At 45.2% G+C, this 22,036-nt stretch overlaps 1 protein-coding gene across 5 annotated transcripts in view; it reads right to left on the minus strand.

Annotated features, from left to right (window-relative positions):
* The window catches only part of Golgb1 (golgin B1), a 59,265-nt gene that overhangs the window by 3,540 nt on the left and 33,689 nt on the right, over window positions 1-22,036 (minus strand). For all 5 annotated transcript variants that reach the window (XM_059277399.1, XM_059277397.1, XM_059277395.1 and 2 more), the window contains 7 exons: window positions 14,430-19,561; window positions 11,728-13,606; window positions 5,945-6,123; window positions 4,910-5,063; window positions 4,577-4,714; window positions 528-671; window positions 278-375 (listed from right to left, as the gene is read on the minus strand). In XM_059277399.1, coding sequence (XP_059133382.1) covers window positions 278-375; window positions 528-671; window positions 4,577-4,714; window positions 4,910-5,063; window positions 5,945-6,123; window positions 11,728-13,606; window positions 14,430-19,561 — 7,724 coding nt within the window. The remainder of the gene's footprint in view (window positions 1-277; window positions 376-527; window positions 672-4,576; window positions 4,715-4,909; window positions 5,064-5,944; window positions 6,124-11,727; window positions 13,607-14,429; window positions 19,562-22,036) is intronic.

Here is a 22,036-nt window from a genome sequence, read left to right on the forward strand (position 1 = left end):
TGTTCACTCTTACACACCATCTGTTAGGTATTGCTGTGTTCAATCCTTACGTCACCTCTGTGACACTAGTCAAGATAATAGGACACACTAAGTCCCTCCATCAAGATCACAACCCAATTTCTTTAAAATAGTGTACACGGACCATAGGTTTCGTTATGACATCTCCACACATATAGATAACGTGTCTTTATCATATTCATTCCCATCACCCTCTCTTATCTACCGCCCAATTTCTTGGCACACAATGCATGACGGAGGGCAAGTCCTGATCCTCTACCTTGGCTGTGGCTCCCTTGTGGCCTCAGGATCACTCTTCTTACAAGTTCCATTCTTTTCCTGGGGTGCTCCTGGAGCAACATCTTCAGTTGGTGACTCCTAGAAAAAACAGCAGCGTAGGTAGCAGTCGTGATGGTAACTTCAGACACTGTATGTCTGCAAACTGAAAGCGACCCACAGCCCGAGGGAGGGGCATCCCTAGCTCTCCCTCCCGCCCCCACTACCACACTGAGCACTCTGCTGCGCCTTACCGCCTGCAGCTCCTGCACCCGCTTCTCCAGGAGAGCACAGTGTTTGAAGAGCTCACTGTAGTGGCGCTGGTTCTCACGGAGACCCTGGCTGGCGTCACTGAGCTGGATGGCGAGGGTATTCTTCTCCTCGAGCAGCTGAGAGAACTGAAGGAGGGGAGAGGGTAAGTACCGCCCTCAGGACCACATCACCGGAAGCAGCACTTAGGCAACTGGCCTGAGCTGTCAGGACCTGATTTGTAACACAGGACCTACCTTAGAATCATACCACAGTATGTTTCTTCAAAGGGAAAAATGCCTAAATGTTTCAGCCATAAAAGGAAAATTATTCTGGAAGAGCAGCAGGAAACTGGTTTATTTTTAATGGTGCCAAGGTCTATGAGCTGAACAATGATTAAGCAGAAACCCCTAACAAACATTCCAGTAGAACAGGCTAGTCCAGGAATGTAAGCAGAGGGCGGTAGGTTGGGTCCATGTTTGAATTACTAATAAATAACAAGCCCTAGAGCTCAATATAGCCAGAGAACAAGCTTGCACTTAAAAAAGGTGTATAATAAATAGTATTACTGGGTGGATATGTTTCCAAGAGAGCAGAAATAAATCATCATGTGTCTACGTGTACTTGAGAGACTGGAGTGGGAACCCAGATGCTCACAAAGTAGAAATAGTCCCAAAGCCAATCTTTCCTCTGGTTCCGAGTTACAGGCAGTGGTCCAATCTGTCCCTGCACAAATTCAGTGTCAGGGTGCCCATCACCTGGCAAAGCAATCTAAGCTACTGGTTTCTGAGCCAGAAAATCTTTCTTTCTTTATTTTTACAATGAGTGAAAACATTTACCTGCTGTAGCGTCTACCAGCTGATTGGGATTTGACTCCTCTGGAACCAGAATTCTGATTCCTCATTTGTGGGCTGTCATTTTAAACTTTAGTTATGATTAATACCCAGATACATTAGTAGCCATGGAGATGTCCCCTCGGAGTACCCACCACAGAAACACAGGAAAGCTTGTGTCACAGGAAATGGATGGATCTAGCTGCAAGTCTTGTCTTCTCTTGAGGATTCTTTTCTAAGTGTTTATGTAGGAAAGTTTATCAATGTTTTAGAGAAAACAGTTTTCTAGAGACACCCCAGGAAAATGCATCTGATGCATACAGAAGAGCACACATGATTACAAACATGCTCTGTAACTGAACATTGCTCCAGATGACTCTGTGTGGTTGTAACTCTGAAGATCAAGGTTCAGTTCACGAAACATTTGGACAAACACTGTCTTCCTTGAAAGAAGTGGAGAAAGGATTTCCATCCTTGTTTACAAATGGAAAAAAGAAGTAAGTTTATGCTCGTCAAGGCCATGGCACCAATAGCTCCCAGAGCAAAGCTCACAGGTATGGGTCTCTTTAAGTCTTGAGATCCACCTGCTTTATGATGCTGCCCAATCTAAAATACAATAAGAGCCAGCAGGAAAGTCATGGGTGTCAGGAGAAAGGTTGTTGCTGAAGAAAAGGGTGTAAATGTTTGAGAAGCAGTATTAATTTGAGGGCAGATAGCTGAGTACAATAGGAACTCCAGGGTAAGGAGTAACACAATGCTTTCCTAACACAGGAGGAAGAAGACTTTCCTAGTCATAATGAATAGCCCAAGCCACCCCAAACACAAGTAAACATAAACAAAACAAAACTCCTCAGTGTTTAAAAGAACCTTCACATTTTGTCTCTGGTAAATCTAGAAACAGAAGGCAGATCCAGGAAACTCATTAGAAGCAAAGGCTTCCCAACAGCAAATGACAGTAGCCAATGGCTAATAAGCCATCCCCATGATCTGTTTTGGATGTTGTCTGCATCTGTCTAGATTTCTGGAGTTTAGGAGCAGGCATGTGATCCAGGGACCACTGCCCTCTCAATGCCAATGGAGTTTCACTGGAACACAGCACTGCTCATTTATGCACTGCTGCTTTGGAGCTGCAACCACAGTGGCATGCAATGCACAAACTAACTTAGGCTCCTAAGTTGCTGTCCTCTGCTCTACCTCACAAGCTAACCGAATTTAAGCCGCTGAAATTAGAGGAACATTATACCATCAATCACGTTTTAGAGTTTCTAACACATTCCTACACCACACAGAAACATTTAGCTAAGCCAGCAGAACTGTGCAGAAAACCTGAGCCTCCAGCAAAGGAACCGGGGCACACAGGAGTAGAGAGAAATACCTACGACAGCCCCTCGCTGTCATCAAGTCCCAGAAGCAATTCTCCTAGTTGGTTGGGACCCAAATGACTGGAGGTTTCATGTGTGTCCTCGGGGCCTACCATATGGCCAGACTCTCAGCTGGCAAATGACAGCTACTTCCTAACCAGTAGCTGTTAACCACTACTATGAAGAGGGAGGCTAGGGAGGAGGCGCCTTCCTCACAGCTAAGTTCTAAAGAGAACTGTTTCTTACCCGAGTGACAAAGGCCTATAGCAGTGCTGTTTACACTGCAAGTGACTCCACTTAGTTCTAAGTGTGAGTGGCTGTGATCGGAAGAGGGAACGGGGACTTGTGGGGGTGTGGAACATAATGGTTTTTATCTTGACTGCTTCTTACGCATCTCTTTACTTTGTGAAAATGTTCCATGCTATGCTGATGATCTGTTACTTTTATTTATTTTTTAATTTAAAGATTTATTTTACTTATTATGTATACAGTGTTCTGTCTGCATGTTTGCCGCATGCCAGAAGAGGACACCAGATCTCATTACAGATGGTTGTGAGCCACCATGTGGTTGCTGGGAATTGAACTCTGGACCTCTTGAAGAGCAGTAAATGCTCTTGACCTCTGAGCCATCTTTCCAGCCCCTACTTTTATGTTTAACTTCAATAAAACATTTACATTTTTTTAGCTGTTATCATCTACCAAAATGATTGATTTCATCATCTATAAACAGTTCTGTTCAGTTTAAAACGCTGTCATAGGAGGATAGATGCCAGACAGAGCCACAGACTAGTATGTGGAGAGGAGTAAGAACTGAAGTTGACTGGAAGGTGTTCACTGGGTCTTCACAGCCACAGAGCTACAAAGGTCAGCAATTCTGGAAACAGGTAGGTCAGAGACCCTCCTCACCAAACCAAACCAAACCAGGGCTGGCTCTTCCATTGATTCATTTGGATCCAAAGCCAGTGAAGTCTCTGACATTTCAGTGTTGGTTGAATTGAACATGTAATGAGTATCTCTGCGCGTGGCAAGCACACTAGCCACATACATAACCACTGACCTCAGAGTGCCTGAAGCCTTGAGCAAGTCACTCAGTACTTGTGGCCTTTTCTCCTTATCTGGGAAAACCATCTCCTGATTTTTATGATTTTGAATCTCAATGTTGTGTGTGTGTGTGTGTGTGTGTGTGTGTGTAATACTCGTGCATGAGTGTAGGCATGTTCATTCTACACCACACATGTAGAGAACAGAAAAGAACACTTGGGAGTTGATTCTGTCTTTCCATTGTGGGATCCAGAGATCAAACTGAAGTCATCAGGATTTCGAGGCAAGCACTTTCACCCCCTGAGCAGTCTCACTGGCTCATGTTACGTGAGTTCCTGTGATAAGATGCACGCACTCCCACTCCAAACTATGCATGTATTTGGGGGCATTTACAACTCTTCTCCAGGTATACCTCTGGACTCCAGTCTCACTAACCTCATGAATAACTTCTAATTCTGGCAGGGACTACCAATCTAGGCTTCTCTGAAGAGGGCAGGACTGGGGAGGAGCCATTGAGAACACTTTGACCAATCAGAGAGCAATAGAAAGACAATGACTCATGGGAGATGGACAGGGAGATGCTTATATATTCCTAACAAGTGATAAGATGGAGTGAAGCTTCTGTATGGGTTTTCCAAGTTGTTCTCAAAGACCTGCCAAGGGCAGGGAGAATGAGGCCCATGTCCTCTGCTCTGGAATAAACACTTACTCTTATAAACTTCTATTCCTAAGTTCTGCTGAAGCTGGGTGCCTGTGCTGAATCTTACCTCCAGGAAGAGAAAAAAGAAACTGAACTTCAGTCCAGCATGAAACACCTACCTTGCTGTTCAGCTGCTCAATTCTTATTTCCTTCTGGTGAATTTCCTTTAAGCTGTCATTGAGCTGAGTCCTGAGAAGTTCAGTCTCATAAATGAGGTTTTGTGACCCATCGAGGGGATCTGATGTCTCTGGGGATGCCTGCCAGGGTACAAACATCACTGGAATTGTCTCCTAAGATTGCTCATACTTAATCCTCCCCTCTAGAAGAAACTATATCCACCCTAGAAAAAGTCAGGAGGAGGCTTGTCTAATAGTTGCAAATGGGTAGTTCGAGGAGGTTGATGCTTTTTGGATAGTGGCACCCTGAGTAGCAAAGCATACGGACATTCTCACCTGTCTTTGGTACTGTGAGGGGAGAATCTGAGATTGGGAGGAAGGCCTCAGGAGATTCTGCAGATGGTCAAGCTGCTGATCATTATCTGAGAAGGCCATAATATTGTGTTCCTTCACCCTTCTCTCATGAAGTTCCCAGGCATTCTTCTCCATTCTACACCATGAAAAAAAAAGATCAAATACACTCATGATGCAAAGAAGACAAATTCCATATTCAAAACATTCTTACGCAATATTAGCAATGCAGTAAAACTAATACAGATCAGAGTGAAATTTATTCTACAAGTGGAAATACCCAGTAAGATGGTGAGAGCAGGGCAGTGACTGGGCTAGGGATTGAAGTATCTTCACAGAAGAACTGCCATTGGACTGGGAACCTGGGCAAAGAGCTGGGTTTCCAAATGGGAACCATAATTCAAAATCAGCATGAAAATTCAGCATGAAGCACCAGGAGGAATGCAGAGACTGAAGTTCAGAATTGCAGGAGTCAGTGTGTAGAGTAAATACGTATGAGGGTGGTGAGACCACGCAGGGCACCGGAAACCACCACAGTCCTTCAGCAGTCATGCCCATGATGCAGAATTAGCATCAGGGTTGACTTTGAAGGACTTAGAATTCTGGTTGTTGCATATACTAGGTGTGAGACCCGAGGAAATGTCATTCTTGCCAAGTTTCTTCAGTAAAGTAGGAATAAACTAGTTATTCCTTAGGACTATTGTTAAGGACTAAATGAGATATCACACATCACTGATCAAACACAAACACATGTTAAACATTAAATAATAAACATTAGTTGTTGTTATTTTATTTATGTATCTTCCTGAATTTGGTAAGGAGTGGAGCCGTTTCTTTGTTAGGCATAAACCAGCTGGGTGTGATGTGTAATACATCACATAGGATGCTTTCCCTGGAGGAAACTAGGCGAAGTGTACATAAACATCCTCTCACTATCTCCGCAGCATTCTATAAATCAGCAACTATTTCAAAATAAAATGTTAAGACAGTAAAAAAGGTCAAAATGCAGAACAGTCCTACCTGAGCTGATGCAGCTCATGCTGCCAGGCGAGGTTTTCCTGCCTAAACTGCTCGTTCATCATCTGCAGGGATTTTGTCTGCTCTTGATGCTCCTGAAGCTGAGCCTTCAGTGGACGCAACTCCGTGACCTCTTCATTCATCTGTAAGTACTGCTGCTGCAGATTCTTCAGTTCCTGCAGCTTTAACCAGAGGGAGCAAAGGGTGACTCATTTCTTATCCCTTACCGACTAGTCGCTCCTACCACATGGACACCACAGACTGTGAGCACCTTCCCACAGTCCACTGACAGCCACGGAACTGCCATCAAGGCCTCAGGGCCTAGCCATTCCTTCTACTTCTACCCCATAACCCCACCTCAAAGGTCCAAAGCTCCAACTCTGACCTGAGACAGAATTAAAGGACCAACACATTACTGTGAATGTCAAATGTGAAGAGCGGCTTCCCGTTTACACATGTGCCCTTGTTATGCTCCTGTTTCTTAAACGAACACCAGCAGCATGTTCTCTGTTGCTGCTCTCTGCTTCTTTGTCTTGTCCTTGTTTCCCAAATCTTGGGTCACACTCAGGCATACAGGCAAGTGCTCTACCACCAAGTCACAGCCCAGCTGGACTTCAGCCTTAACTCGAGCTGAGATGGTGTCCACCCTGGGGCGCTCTAGAATTGGATACCCTGTTTCTTGGATATGAGACAATATAAGTCTTTATTTCACTGATCTACTAAATGAAGATCATTATAGCACTTTTCCTCATACAACTATGAGAATTAAATAAGAAAAATAATACATCTCACACAAGGTTGATGATTATTATGATAGACTTGCCTTTAGCAAAACTGTGTTCTATACTCACTAAAAGTCTGGTCAAGAAATAATGTCAGGACATCTGGGGAGGACAACAGCCTTAAACACACACACCTTTCACCTACTCACAACTGTTAATGCCACCACACCAGTAGCTTTTTAAAAAGTACCAAACACAAGAATGGGAAGAGACCCAAGGTCAGCAGCAACACACGCTTGAGGCTGGAAAGCAGATAAATAACAGTAACTGACTTAACACATCTGAGAAAGCTGGATCTTCAACTGGTCATAGAGAAGCCAAGGACCAACAGAACTTGCTCTGTAGAACCTTTAATGGGCTCAGGAATTAACAGCACAGGTTCCTCTGGAGAAAACGGTGAAGGGGCTGGAGGGGGTCGGGAGCTGAGAAAAGGGGACTAGAGCAGAGCTGCTTCGGAAGCAAGTGCATTCCAAATCCTCAGCTCCACCCTTTGGTATCCGCACGGAAAAACTAGCTTTACTCTCTGGAAAAGGTAAAGAATGTCCTTGAAGCAGGAAAATACCAACCCAAGTTAGAGTACTCTGAAATAGTAGTGATCGGTGATGCATGTTGTGAGTGCTCCCTGCCGGTTAGAGCACTACTCCCAAAAAGCAGTGATTGGTGATGCATGCTGTGAGTGCTCTCTGCTGGTTAGAGCACCATTCTAAAACAGTAGCAATTGGTGATGCACACTGTGAGTGCTCCTGCCAGTTCCCTACTCAGCTTGGAGATGCTGATTTCCTTCTTAAGAGGAGATGAAAGATCTCTCAAAAATCTGACCAGACCTTGAGGAGCTAAAGACACAAACTTGGGGGCCATTATCCATAAGCTCAACAAGATCACGCTGCAGTGAACTCACACCAAGTCCCTCCACGAGCTTCTTAGAGTCTACACTTCACGTGAAGGTGAGACGATGGTTGCTCTTCATCTGAAGAAGGGCTAACATCGGGGATGCAAAGCAACTGTTCAAAGGGTAATTCAATACATCAGCGAGGGGAAACCGCGTGTAATCAAGACAAGAGAGAATGCTGGCGATCGATCAGGGGTAATTCAATACATCAGCGGGGAAAACGCGTGTGATCAAGACAAGAGAGAATGCTGGCGATCGATCAGGGGTAATTCAATACATCAGCGGGGAAAACGCGTGTGATCAAGACAAGAGAGAATGCTGGCGATCAGGAGCATTACAGCAGCAATAGAAACATCACCAAGAAAACTCACTAGAAGGTAGGCAGATGTGGAGCTGCACACACAATCCTGGCCCTTGAGAAACTGGTACAGAAGGACTGTGAGTTTAGGGGCAGCCTGGACTATACTGAGCCCTCCAGGCAAGCCTCAACTATATGACGAGACCCTGCCTCAAAAACAAAATGGGTGGAGAGGTAGCTCAGCAGTTAAAAGCCCTTGCTGCTCTTCCAGAGGACCCCAGTTCAATTCCCATGCTGGGCAACTCAACATTGCCTGTAATTTCAATGCGCTCTTCTGGCCTCCACAACCACCTGCACATGTCATACATGCACAGTATGTACACATAAATGAAACAGCAACAGCAAAACACCACCATCCTTGGAGAGATAAGTTAGAAAATTCACCCATGAAACAAGAAAAAAAAAAAACACATTAAAAAAAAAAGAAAAAAAGGAATTTCTTACTAATTAAGAAGCAGGGGTGGAGAGATGGCTCAGTGGTTAGGAGCACTGTCTGCTCTTCCAGAGGACCTGGGTTCAATTCTAGAATGGTGATTCACAACGGTTACCACAGTCTGAGGACATCCAAAGACACCAGGTATGCATGTGGTATACAGACGCACAGGCAGACAAATGTCCACAGACATAAAATAAATAACCAAGACAAGGAGACTGACAACAACATGATGACAAAACCAGAAACATCACATGGGGACAAAAGACAAGGCTGAGAGCGGATGAGATGCCCAGCGGCAGAGGCCCTTGTGTGCAGGCCATGTGAGACAAACGGTCTGGTAGGTATGGCAAGCACTTGGCAAGTAGGGAGGCAAAACAGAATCAAGCAACTGGGAAGTGTGAGAAGAGAGTTTAGGATCTGGAATGACCCCCAAAAGAGAGCAGTGAGGAAGGCACTCCAGCCAGCAGGATGGCAATGGGGGCAGGACGTCCTCGCTGCGATCACTGTGTGCTGAGGAGGTGGGTTGGCGACCTGCACGATACGAACAAGTAAAGAGGCTGCAAAGACGAGGGCAAATCATGAGATCTTGAGTGGCCGACTGAGGCAGGGATCCTAAGCCTCTTCTAGACAGTCATGTGCCTTTTAAAGGTTCCTGAGCAGGCTGTTCTAAGAAAGGAAGAGCTTGGGAATGATTTATCCACACGTCTATTTGTCATCTCCTGGAGAGGTTACCCAATGGAAGCAGTATTGTTAATACTGTTGACGGTGAAGAAGCTTATCACGGGATGTTGAAGGTCAAAGGGGAGCTGTTGGAGACATTCAGAACAGAATCGGATATCTTGATGGTTAGGTGATGGAAAATCAGAGTGACAGTTTTAACAAACAGTTTCACTGCAAGTTATAGAAACAGATATGGCGTCTTTAAAAAGGCGTGTCTCTTCAATATTCAGTAGACCGAAAGTGAGGGGTTGGGGCTGAGAGAACAAAATACTGTCCAGTGTTGACAATGCATAAACTTATAGTAAGCAATCTCTGAATGAAAGCACAGCTAACAGAATCTGCTGGAACCACTCAGGATTGTGACTTAGCACATAATGAATCCCAGCATGACATAAATGACAGCCTTCAGGCATAAATGTGTATGAAGTATATGTATGTTCATGAGGGTGCAGGCACATGTGTGTATATGTGTCTGCCTGGGTGCCAGAGGACAACTCTGGGTATATTCCTCTGGTGTTATATAGCTTTTTTATTTTTTATTTTTTAAATCCAATTGTGTGTGTGTGTGTGTGTGTGTGTGTGTGTGTGTGTGTGTGTGTGTTTTCAAGTGAGTGTGTGTACATGTTGTAGGTCACTGGTTTTCAACCTGGGGGTTGAATATCAGATAACCTGCATATCAGATATTTACATTATGATTCATAACAGTAGCAAAGTACAGTTATATAGTAGCAATGAAATAATTGTATGGTTGGGGGTCACCACAACATAAGGAACTGTATTAAAGGGTCACAGCATTAGGAAGGTGCTGTGGGATAATGCTTTTGTACACTGGTTCAATAAAACGCTGACTGGCCAGTAGCCAGGCAGGAAGTATAGGCGGGATAAGCAGACAAGGAGAATGCTGGGAAGAGAAAGGCAGAGTCAGGAGATACCAGCCCACCATCCAGGGAGCAGCATGTACTGGCACACAGGTAAAGCCATGGAACACGTGGCAACATATAGATTAACAAAAAAGGGCTGAGTTTAAGTGTAAGAGCTAGTCAGTGGTAGGCCTGAGCTAATGGCCAAGCAGTTTTAATTAATATAAGCCAGTGTGTCTACTTGGGTCTGAGCGCCTGTGGACCTGGCATGACATAAGAAAACTTCTAGCTACAGGAAGGTTGAGAACCCTGGTGCTCAGGCACGTGTGGGCAAAGGCTGACATCAGGTGCTTACCTCTATTTCTCTTCACTTTATATTTTGAGACAGGGTCTGTTACTTTCTCACTGACCCTGGAGATCACCAATTTGGCTTGGCTGGCTAGCCAGTGGGGTCCAGGGACCTGCCTATCTCTGTGCAGCCCTGGGATCACAGATAGGTGCTGCTACATTTGGCTTTTTTTTTTCTTTCTGGTGTGTTAAGTATCCAGACATATGTGTGGGTTCTTTTACTTGGGCAGCAAATACTTTTTTGTTTGTTTTTGAGACAGAGTCCCTCCCTGGCCTGGTGCTTGTCTGCATAGGCTAGGCTGGCTGGCCAGTGAGCCTCAAGGACCACCATGTATGGTCTTTTAACAAAGGTTCTGTGAATTCAACTCAAGTACAAGACAAGCTATCTTTCTAACCTCCTTTCTCCACTTCTGAAAAAAATTAACTGAAAGAAAGTGGGCAGAAACAGGCATGGTGCTGTGCATCTGCAATCTTATCTACTTAGGCAGCTGAGGAAGGACCTTGAATTTCATGGGTAGCTTAGCAACAGTCTGTCTCAAAATAATAAATGAAAATAAATAAAACAAAATAATAATAAATTCTCAACCTGGGGACGTAGCTCAGTGGTAAAGGACTTGCCTAGCATGTAGGAGCCTTGGATACATTGCAGTAGTGGAAAGGAAAAGACAGGAAGGAAGGGGTGGACAACAGTTCATTTGCAAACAACCAATGACTGAATAGTGATTTTAAAAAACGGTTTTGAGACAGTCTCACTACATAGCCCAGCCTGGCCTGAAATGAGCTACATAGTCCAGGCTCGTCTTGATCTCACACCAGCCTCCTGAGTGCTGGAGTCTTAGGCATGTGCTGCCATGCCTAGCGACACTCACTTTAAGAAATCTTGTGGTGATACACTGTGTACCCCAATAAAGCTTTCCTGGGGATCAGAGGACAAAGCCAGCCACTAACACGAACCTTAAAAGGTCTTATAAAATCTCTTTTATATATAACTTCTGTCTTGACAAATTAGGTTTGAGCAACACTTCTAAGACGAGCTAAGTTCTTACTACCTTGATCCAGCAGACGAACAAGTGTTCAACCACCATTGTGAAAACACACCGAGTGATTTTCTTCCAATCAACCTGCTTGAAATGCTGGAGCCACTTACAGGATGCTATCTTTTAATCCTTTTACAACCAATGCAGATGCTGTGCAAAGAAAAGTCAAGTTTGGAAATGGCAACAGCATGTCTGTTTCTCTTAAGACCCAAGCACTCTAGGGAATGGGCAGCAATGACGGTGACTTTATACACAGATTCTACAGATAGAAACATTTATCCTTTTCTAGGGAGATAAAAATCAATGTAAAGAAGGGCTCAAAACCTCTCAAACACAGATCTGAAACACACACTCACTAATCGATCTCTGTCATTCTGGAGAGACGACATAGCTTTCTTCAAGCTCTGCATTTCAGCTGGGCTGGAGGCAGGTGAAGGGGCTGCAGCCCTTTGCTTCCCTTCCTCCGACTTCCGGAATTTCTCCAGCTCATTCCACAGGTGATCTCTCTCGCTCTGTAGACTGGCCATGGCCTTGGAAAAGGTCTGCATCTTGTTGTGAGACTCTTCTAGTTGCGAAGACAAGTGAAGCAACTGTTTGTCTTTGGATATGAGCTGCTGGTCAAGTTTCTCATGGCGGGGCAGGCTGTTCTCAGTGGTGGTCATGGGCAAGGCAGCCTGGGCAAGAACGTCACTCTCTCTGCTTAGGTCCTTTTGCTCTTTTAGCTGGGCCAGCTCCTTCAGACTGGCATCATACTTCTTTTTCAGGTCACCAAGCTCCTCGGTGGCATGATCTCTGCTGTCCTGCAAGGAACTCATTGACCTTCCGAAAGACTGAATCTGGGCCATGAGATCTTTATTCTCTTTGGTTACCATGAGTAGCTTCTGCTCCATCTCGACCAGGTCCCTGGCCAGCTCTGCCACCCTCTCTTCTGCAGTTTCTGTTTCATTTCGCATTATCCCTGCATCATGATGGAGATGCTTCAGCTCCTTCTTCAGCTTGTCCTCGATCTCACTGACCTTCCTGGTCGCTTCCTTCTGAACACAAACTAGCTCCTCTTCCAGGTCTGCAGCTCTCTTCTGGGAGGAGGAGAGCGCCACACTTAACCTCTGAACCTCCTCTTCTTTCACTTTCAGCTGGGCACCTAGGGTACCTTCTTCCTGCAAGGCCTCCACGTGCCTCTTCAAGCTCTCTACCTCTATAGACAAAGCATGTTTCTCCCCTTGGAGGGCTTCAGAGGACCTCTGCAGGCTTTGCCTGGCATCCTCCGACCCCTTCAGCTTCTCTTCCAGTTCTGCACATTCATTTTTCAACTCCTTGTTTTTCTGGAGTTGAGCCTCAAGGAGCTGCTTCTGCTGACAGTCCTTTATGGCTATCACTTCATTCAGGTCTTGCCTGTACCGGATCAGCTCAGCATCCAGCTTGGCATTCTCAGAATTGAGGTCATCCAGATGACTCCTCAACCCTCGAATCTCTTCCTTCAGTGTATTATTCTCAGCAGCAGCATCTTGGATGAGTTGGTCTTTTTCTAAGATCACAGAAAGATGTCGATCTTCCAGCTGCTGATAGTCACTTATTATACGGTCTCGGTCATTCTGAAGAGAGGACATAGATCTGACAAAGGAATCTAGATGAGCCTTCTGCTCAAGGTTCTCTTTCTTCATGTTTTCCAGAGTTTCCATAAGCTGATTGGTTTTCTCAATAGCCTTTTTGTTTTCTTCTTCTAAGGCAACATTCTCCTCTTCCTCCTGGGACAAGAGATTTTCTAATTCTTTGATCTCTTTGTGGTGTTGCTGCTGCAGTTCAGCAACAGCTACTTGAATCGCCTCGTCCTTGCCAGAAAGCAGGCTTATAATCTTCTGCTCCTTGGTCTTGATTTCGTCATGCAACCTTCTGGTCAGCTCCCTGGAGGCCTTTAGATCAGTCTCGAGTTGTTCATAACTGAACTTACAATTCTGGATATCAGCTTCTTGCTGCTTTATGATCCCTTCCAAATTTTCTTTATGTTCTCTACATTTTTCTAGAGAGGTATTTAAGTCAGTTGACTGGTCTTTGAGACTTTGAAGTTCTGACTCCAGCTTAGCTAATTCATTCAAAGAATTGTGGTATAGCTGTCGAGTCTCTTCGAACTGGGACATAAGCTTTTTGTTTTCCCTCTGCAGGGTATCACAAAATTTCTGTTGATCCTGGAGCTCTGTCTGGGCCTTGGACTCCCAAATTTCTTTATCATGTTCAAGCCTAGGGGTTGGGGGCGGGGAGGAAAAGGGGGAGAGGAGAGATTACCTATATGACATACACCTAACTGATCTACAAATCAGTCAACATTCATTGTTGAAGGTTTTAATAGAGAGCTTAGTTCTCTGCATCTATACACGTACACTAACAAGATCCACCACAGAGGAAAATGACATACAACCGCATCTCAGAGCTCTGAATCATGAAACTGTGTTCCTTATTTTAGTAATCCGTTTGAGACACTGAACTTACTAAATCAGCCCAGCTCCCATTGTTTTATTCTACCTTGCTCCAGACGACTAATGGTGGGTTTCTTTAAAGCCATAATCCTGGCAAAAGACACAGTAAAGAAACAAAAGGGGAGGCATAGTAAGGGTGGGGGGCGCTGTCGCTTCCTGAGCTTGGACGGTGATATTCAAGAGTGTGAGGACGGAATTGCTAGCTGACATACAGAACAGAGAGGCGGAGAGCAGACCACTTAGGACACCAAAGCTATCCTTTGGGAGCAAGCTGGTGAAAATCTACGTAAAGGTAGTCAGGTTGTCAAGAAATCCAGACACAAAAATGAAGAGAAACTTAGGCCATCTCTTAACAGAGATATGGGGGAAAATACATCAATGGTTTTATGTTAATGATTTTATGATAATACAAATTATAACAAGTTACAAAAATGGCAAAAAAATGTCAGAAGGTAAAGAGGATGTATATTCTAAGGGAATTTAAAACAAAAACTGGTTCTGTAATTCTAATAAAATAAATAAAAACAATTTAGAGACTATCTTTGCCTTCACAATTCTCTCTGGAGGGAAAACGGTTCCCTGCTCACCTGGAGATATTGATCTTCAGTTCCTCTGTATGGATGGTCATTTGTTGAAGCTGGTCCTTTAGAGTAATGCAGTTCTCCTCTTTGAGTCTGATCTCTTCTTCCTTGGTTAGAATGGCATCACCAAACTTCTGCTCCCATTTCTTGGCTTCATCGATCACCCTGTCGCGGTCATCCTGGAGGGACGACATGCTCTTAGTAAAGGCTGCGAGCTGGGCCACGGTGCTGTCCAGGCCTTCCTGCAGCTGCTTCATGTCCTGGTCTTTCCTGGACAGTGTAACCTGCATCTCTGCAAGCATCTCTTCTACATGGGCCTTTTCCCCGTACAAAGCATCCAGTGTCTCCTGCATGTTCTTCTTCTCTTTCAGGTGTCTTTCCTCTGCCTGCTCCAGTCTTCGCGCCAGATCGTCATCTTTTTGTTTCATCTGGCTTTTCACGGCTTCTTTGTTGGACTGAAGTTCCTTTTTCAATTTGAGGTTGTCCGCTAGCACTCGCGCGGCTTCGCTCTGTGTGTCGTCGAGCAGTACTCTGATGCTAGATAATTCCACTTGTGCCTCTCTGTGGTGCTCAACGGCTTGCGCCAGATTTCCTTTGGTGGCATCCAAATCCTTTTGGGACTCAGTCTGAACAAACTCTAGAGCCTTAACTGTCTTCTCGAGAGCACTGATCCTCTCCTGGTACCAGATGCAGTCCTTCTGCAGCTGCTTTACCTCATGCTGCTTTTCTTTCAACAGCTCCTGGAGCTCCTTTGCATGGCTCTTATTGCCAGGTTCCTTCTGGGCCCCTTGTATCTTCTCTAAGTACTCCTTTCGTATTTCTGACTCCACCTTGGTTTTCTCCTTGACCAGTTGCTGTTTTTCTTCCTCTAAATTACTCATGCACCTTTTAAGGTTCTGCATTTCGGATTCCAGTTGCTCGTTTTTGATTTGGGCATCCGTAACATCCTGATAATAATTCCCAATGCTCCCATTAAGTTCTGCCAGCTGATTCATAAGCCTCTCTTCTAAGTCATCTTTTTCTTCCTCTGCCATCTCTTTCAACTTAGTGACTCTGGAAAGTTCTTCTTGGATTTGCTGATTTAACGTGTTTATTTTGGCGACTTCTTCCCCAAGTAGTTTGAGTTCACCATCCTTTGCCGATATTTGATTCAGGAGGGCATTTTTCTCATTTTCTAGTGTCTGGCTAAGCTCCCTGTCACTCTGTTTCTCCACCTCTAACTCAGCAATTCTTCCCTTGAGCTGATCAAGCTGCTGGAGGTAGTTACTGATGTCATCGTGGGAGTTGAAAGTCTCACTAATGCCAGGCTTGGCACTGTTCACTGACAGAATACCTTCTGAATCGTCAAGTTGAACACCCACACTCTGAGACTCTTGCTCTTGAGACTTGCCCACCATAGCTTGCATGACCTCTTCAGTGACATCCTTTTGTTCATCGGATTTCTCAGTGACCTCTAGGCTAGCTTGTTTCAGTACACCATCTCCTACCTGATGCTTCAGACCTCGAATCTCTTCACTCAAAATGTTTCTCTCTGCCATTAAAGCCTCAAACTCCTTAGAAAGGGTTTTGTACTCTACCGTGACCTTTTCCAGGTCCTCCTTCAGGCTGGAGTTGGAAGAAAGAAGAGCTTCCATGCTTTCTTTGGCGCCCCCTACAGGCTGGGCCTCGGCTCTGAGCCGCTCATTTTCTTCCTCCAGCTCGAGGATCTTCTGTTGTTTAGACTTGGCGAACTTTCTCATCTTTTCTCTCATCTCTTCCATCTCTTGTTCTGCATCTTGCAGCTGCTTCTCTGTCTCCCTCTTGCCTGTCTCCGTGCTTCTCAGCTTTCCATACAGTTCTTGCTTCTCTTTCTTCACGCCTTCCATCACGTGTTGAATCCTCTCGGCCTCGTTGCTCACGTTCTCGTAGGACTGCAGAAGAACTTCATACTCCTTCTGCAGCTCCTGGTGCTTCTCGTGCCATTCGGTGCTCTCTGCAATCTTCGAACATCTCAGACCCTCCAGCTCCCTCATCAGCTTTTCCTTGTCTTCGGTAAGACCCTCCAGAGCTAGCTTCAGGCTTTCACAGGAGCCACCAAGGCTCTGATTTTCGAGCAAAGACCTGTCCATCTCTTCAATGAGCTTGTCTCTTTCTTCCTGAAGAAGGGCTAACTTTCCTAGGAACGCCTCTTTCTCTCTCTTTTGAACAGAAACCTGGCTTTCCACATCCGCCAGAGACTTGGTCAGGTGGTCCACGGCATCTCTGGCTGAAGACAATTCCTCTTGCAGACTCTTGTTTTCCTTCAGAGCCTCCTTGCGGGAGATGAGGGCTGCCTGCAGTTTCCTCTGTATCTGTTGCTTTGCTTTGGTGTCTTCTGCAGCCTCCTCCGACTTCTGCTTCAGCTCACACAGCTCCACCTGGAACTGTTTCAGCCTCTCCTCGTGCTCCTTGGCTTGCATCTCCAGCTGCGTGTGCAGAGCCTTGATTAAATGCTCCTGCTCCACCATCTCAGCCTGGACTTTGCTGAGGGTCTGTTCCTTCTCACCAAGCTGTCCAGAAAGGTGGCTGACCTCTTCTTGCTTCTGGTACACGTGCTTTTGCAGTTCATCTAGTTTGGGCTGTAATGTTTTCAGATGTTCCAGGCCAGCAAGTTGTACTTGGCTACTTTCCAATTCCTGCTGCAGGCTCTCTGCGTGGGCCTTGGCTTCATGGGATGCTGCTTTCAAATTCTGGATTTCTAAACCCTGTTTATTTATCTGCTCTTGTAACAGGAGTACTTCTTCTGATTTTTTAGTCAGCTCACTTGCTGTAGAACTTACTTTCAATTCCAGCTCTTCTTTCTTGACCTCCATCTCTTTCAACTGGGCCTTAATCTGGGCAACAGTAGCCTGGAGAGCTTCAGCATCTCCAGGGTAAGAAGGCTGACTTGTGTGTACATCAGACTCTGCAGCAGGCTGGGCGGGCTGCTGTTCTGTGTCTTCGAGTGAAATCTCTTTTAAACCTTGAGTGGGAAGACCAGGTTCCCGCTGGTCAGTACCTGGGAGCTTTCTGTCCACAGACTCCCTCACTTCGATCTGGAGCTGCCTTAGCTGGCCCCCAATGTTCTCATTTTCCTTACTCTGCTCATCAAACTGCTCCTGAAGGTGATTGTAAGCATCCTTTTGTTTCCTGAGCTCATCCTTCAGATGTCTCTCTCTCTCTTGTGCCTTTTTTAGACTCGCCTTATGGGAACTTAAGGCTTTTTGAAGCTTCTTTTCAAGTTGTTCCCTTTCCTTTTCAAGGTCTGCTATCTTCCCCTCTAGTTCCGACTTCCAGTGTTCCCCATCACCTGCACTGGGCGGGCTGCTCATCACCGTTTCTTTTAGAGGTGCTGCCGAGTCTCCATCCCCAGCATCCGGGGCTCCCATGGTCAATTTCTGAATAGTTGCTTGATTTGCGGTAATCTCTGCTCGAAGCCAATCTATTTGCTTTGACTTATCTTGCAAGTTCTGACTCATCTGTTGGACCACAGCCTGCAGTTCTTCCTCCGCTGCCGTCTTGTCTTTCAAATCTCTCCTGACACGCTCCAGTTCCACTTCTTTTTCGGATATCGTCTCTTTTAAAGAAACTTCTAGTTCTCGACACTTAGAAGTTCCACATTTTTCTAGTTCATCTTTGTTCTCTCTATCTTCCTCCAGCTTTCTCCTCTCACTAACCCCGAGTGTCATCTCTTTGCTAGATTCCTCCCTCACCTTGGCTAACTCCTCCTCCAGTGTACTGACTTTCTGTAGGAGTTCCTTTCGGTGAATAAGTGCTGCATGGAGCTTCCTCTTCCTCTGATCGCTCTCCTTCTTCAGGAGCTCCAGCTCCCGCTGAAGCTCCTCTTTACTCAGCCCCGCTGGGCCTGACACATCCTGACCAGGACTAGAAAGGACTTCATGATTTTCTTGGGCCTGCTCCTTCTTTGCTTCTTCAGCTCTGGACAACAAATTGAGCTGCTCCTTCAGGGTCTTAATTTCAACCCCAAGAGAAAACTTCTCTTCATTAAGCTGAACCATTTTCTCTGTCATGCTGTAGCTGAGTTCTGTCACTTGCTGATCCTTCTCCTGGATGGTTTGCTGGAGTGTCTCCATGTCTCTCTCCATTTTGGCTATTTCCAGTTCCTTCTGTGAAAGAGCCTGTGAAAGTCCTTCCATCTTCTTTGAGATGTCCTTCACGTGTTCTGCCCCCTCCAGCACCTCAGTCTCCTTCTCCTGCAGCTGGCTTTGCAGGCTCTTTATCTGGGTGCCCTGCTCAGAACACTGCAGCTGCACATCATCCAGCTCCCTCTGGAGAGCTTCCATTTTCACATTCTTCAATTTGGCTTCTACAGTTAGGCTGTCGATCTGTTCCGTGAGCAGGTTGTGCCGAGTCTTCTGGCTTTCGTAGTCCAGAGCTCTTTGCTGTTCTGCTACTGTGAGGCTGCTCTCCAGTTCTCGGACCCGAGTCCTCAGCTCGGCTAAGACACCGAGCTCCTCCACCCGAGAAAGAAGCTGGTCTCTTTCCTCAGACACGGTGGTGAGCGTGCTGTGGGCATCCTCTGCATTCTTCTTCAATTTTTCAACAAGCTGGGTTAGGCTGCTAATTTCCTTAGCTTTCTCATCTAAATTTTTCTCATAAATCTCTTCTGCCTTATGAAGGCTTGTCTCAAGCTCCATAATTTTTGACTTAAGACTTTCTAATTCATCCTGGTGACACTGACAGATCTCTGATGTAGAGGGGGATTTGTCCACACCATGCAGCTTTGTGGAGTTCAATCCCACTGCAGCGTCATTTGCAGACCCTGCCTCACATGTTGGATGCTGATCTTCAGTGCTTGCCTGTTCCTCTTTTGCAGCCCCTGGGATGCAGCTCTCTTCATTCGGCACAAGGGGAATGTCTCCCGCTGTCACAGAAGGTGGTCCTTCACTCCCTATCAGCTTCACCTCCGTCTGGTCAAGGACCTCAGGGTCCCCATCAGGCCTCTTGCCCTGCAGCTGTGACTTAAGAAATGCGATTTCGTCCTGAGCTTCCTTCATTTCCACTAATAAAACTGCTAGTTCCTTATGTTTCTGAGAAAACGTGTTCTCTAGGACATCTTGTCCACTTTCTTCGGTAGAAGAATTGCTCTTGCTGACCACAGTAACATCAGCTGTGTTGACCTATTAAAAATAAACAAAAGAAACATCAAGAAAGACCTTCATCAAATATTTCACACAGCATTAAAAAAAGCCATTATTACAAACTAGCATTTCATGAATTTTCTAAAATTTGCGAACCTTCTGGTCTAAACTTCTTTTATATCACAAAACTACTAAAATTTGTAAAACTCTGCATCTCCCAAACTGAACGTGTAGGATTCAGTCAGCTCCACTTCAAGGTCTCTTTCTAGTCAAAGGGTCCAAGGAAACTTGGAATCCATTTTCTAGATATTTCCCATACCGGAAAAAAAAAGAAGTCTTCTTCTAGGTTAAAATATCTAGTTACTTTCTTCTTCTTCTTCTTTTTTTTTTTGGTTTTTTGAGACAGGGTTTCTCTGTGTAGCTTTGCGCCTTCCCTGGAATTTGCTTTCGAGACCAGGCTGGCCTCGAACTCACAGAGATCCGCCTGCCTCTGCCTCCCGAGTGCTGGGATTAAAGGCGTGCGCCACCACTGCCCGGCTTAGTTACTTTCTTCTACGAATTGCTTTTTAAAAAGCAGGAAATTAATTAAATACCCATCTCACACCAAGGAGTAAGTTACAAGATTTCTTTTCCTAAGCAATTTACTGCAATAAGAAAGTTAAATAAAATAAGCATTAACACTGACAAGTAGACTACCAAACAAGTAGATGCAGATGAGTTATCAGAATCAAAAAGCCCAAAACGAGCTCTGCTGACACCTGAGCATGACATGATGGAGCCGTGTGGCAAATATGAGACAAATTCTTATAGATGACTGTATTAGGCTGCTTGATTCATGTCAGCTCTAAAGACGTTTGCTCGGGAAAGGAAACTAGTGAGTCTCACGATGCATTTGATTAGTTTAGGTTCAGTAAGAAACCCTGCCTCAAAAATACAATGGAGAGAAACCAAGGAAGAAACAGGACACTGACATCTGGTCCTCACATACACAAGCACAGGCACATGCGTGCATGCACGTGTGCGCGCGCGCACACACACACACACACACACACCCCACATACAGATGCACACACAAAGGGGCATGGGGAATGTGGGCATGGCTCACTGGAAAAAGTTCTTGCTGAGCAAGTATGAGGGGCCTCAGTTTAGATCCCTGGCACCCACAGAAATGTCAGGCATGGTAGTACCCGTCTATAACCGCCTCATTTTCATAAGTACTTTCTTAATAGTTTATAATTCTTTGCTCTCTGCACTATGGAGACCACAATTCATAGAGTTCTAAACTAGACTCAGTACTAGACACAGGGCAAACTCCTCTAGAACCTCTTCATGTCACATTTCATGTTTCCATCCCTATGGCTTGGCGAGTCTGATATGGTAAAGTCATCCCTCCCACAGGGTTTAATGTAACCTACTGTTTTTCGTTCTATTACCCAGAGTGCTTTTCTTTCCTCTTTCGTAAGTCCCTTCCATTCTCTTTCCTCACTCCCTACAGTATCTACAGAGTTCAGTTCACTTTGTGACACAAGAGTCAAGTCAGCCCACCAGAAGGCAGAGCCCCCGAGAGCTTGGCTCTGTCCGGCCATCCCGTCTCCTTTCTCCTTCTTTCTTTGAACTTACTTCTTCTCTCATTCTTTTCTAGTTCATCCCTGTGATCTCAAGGGACAGCACCCGTGGGCTTTTCTATGCAGTTTCTGTGTTTTACAATCCCCTTTCCTCACCATTGTTTGCTGTGTATTTTCTGCTTCTTTTGTTTCTCATTTTCTCACTAGGCGGCCATCTTTCTTATTTGTGTTGTTGCTTTTTAAAGCTATGTTATAGCTTGTTTCCACTAGAAATCATTGGTAGACCTTTAAGAGAATACTTTTAAGGATTCCCTTGGACAAACAAGATCCATTTTTAGTCAGAGTCTTATAATTTTTAACTATATAATATTACAATTTTCTAAATGAAGTCTCCTTTGACAGCTTTGTGAACAAGGCCTCAATGGCTCCATGAAAAGGTGTTGAATGTAAGCTAGATGGTTAAGTTTATGTGGTGACTTGGCTGGATCATGGTTCCCAGATCTTTGGGCAAACGTTATTCGAGGTATTCCTATGAAGGTATTTTGGTTGATATCAACATTTAAAGCAGGAGACGTGTGTATGTATTTATGTGCATGTGTGTTCATGTGCCACCCCATATGTGCACCTGCATGTAGAAGCCAGAGGTCAGTGTTCAGTGTTGTTTCTCAGAAGCAATCCACCTTGTCTTCTGAGAAAGGCTTGGAGCTGCCCAGGAAGGCTAGCCTGGCTGGCCGTCCAGCCTCAGGGACGTGTCTATCTCTGTCTCTCCAGTGCTGAGATGACAAGCCCGAGCCAGCATGCTCAGGTTTTCAGAGCTTCTGGGGCTCAAACTCAGCGCTTTACCAACCGAGCTGTCTCCTGGCCATAAATCAGGACATTCTGAATAAGGCAGATTATCCTTCCTAATTCAGACGAACCTTTTCCATCACTTGAGGCCTTGGCAGGAACA

This window comes from Peromyscus eremicus, chromosome 12 (assembly GCF_949786415.1).
Source record: "Peromyscus eremicus chromosome 12, PerEre_H2_v1, whole genome shotgun sequence".
Taxonomy (NCBI): domain Eukaryota; kingdom Metazoa; phylum Chordata; class Mammalia; order Rodentia; family Cricetidae; genus Peromyscus; species Peromyscus eremicus.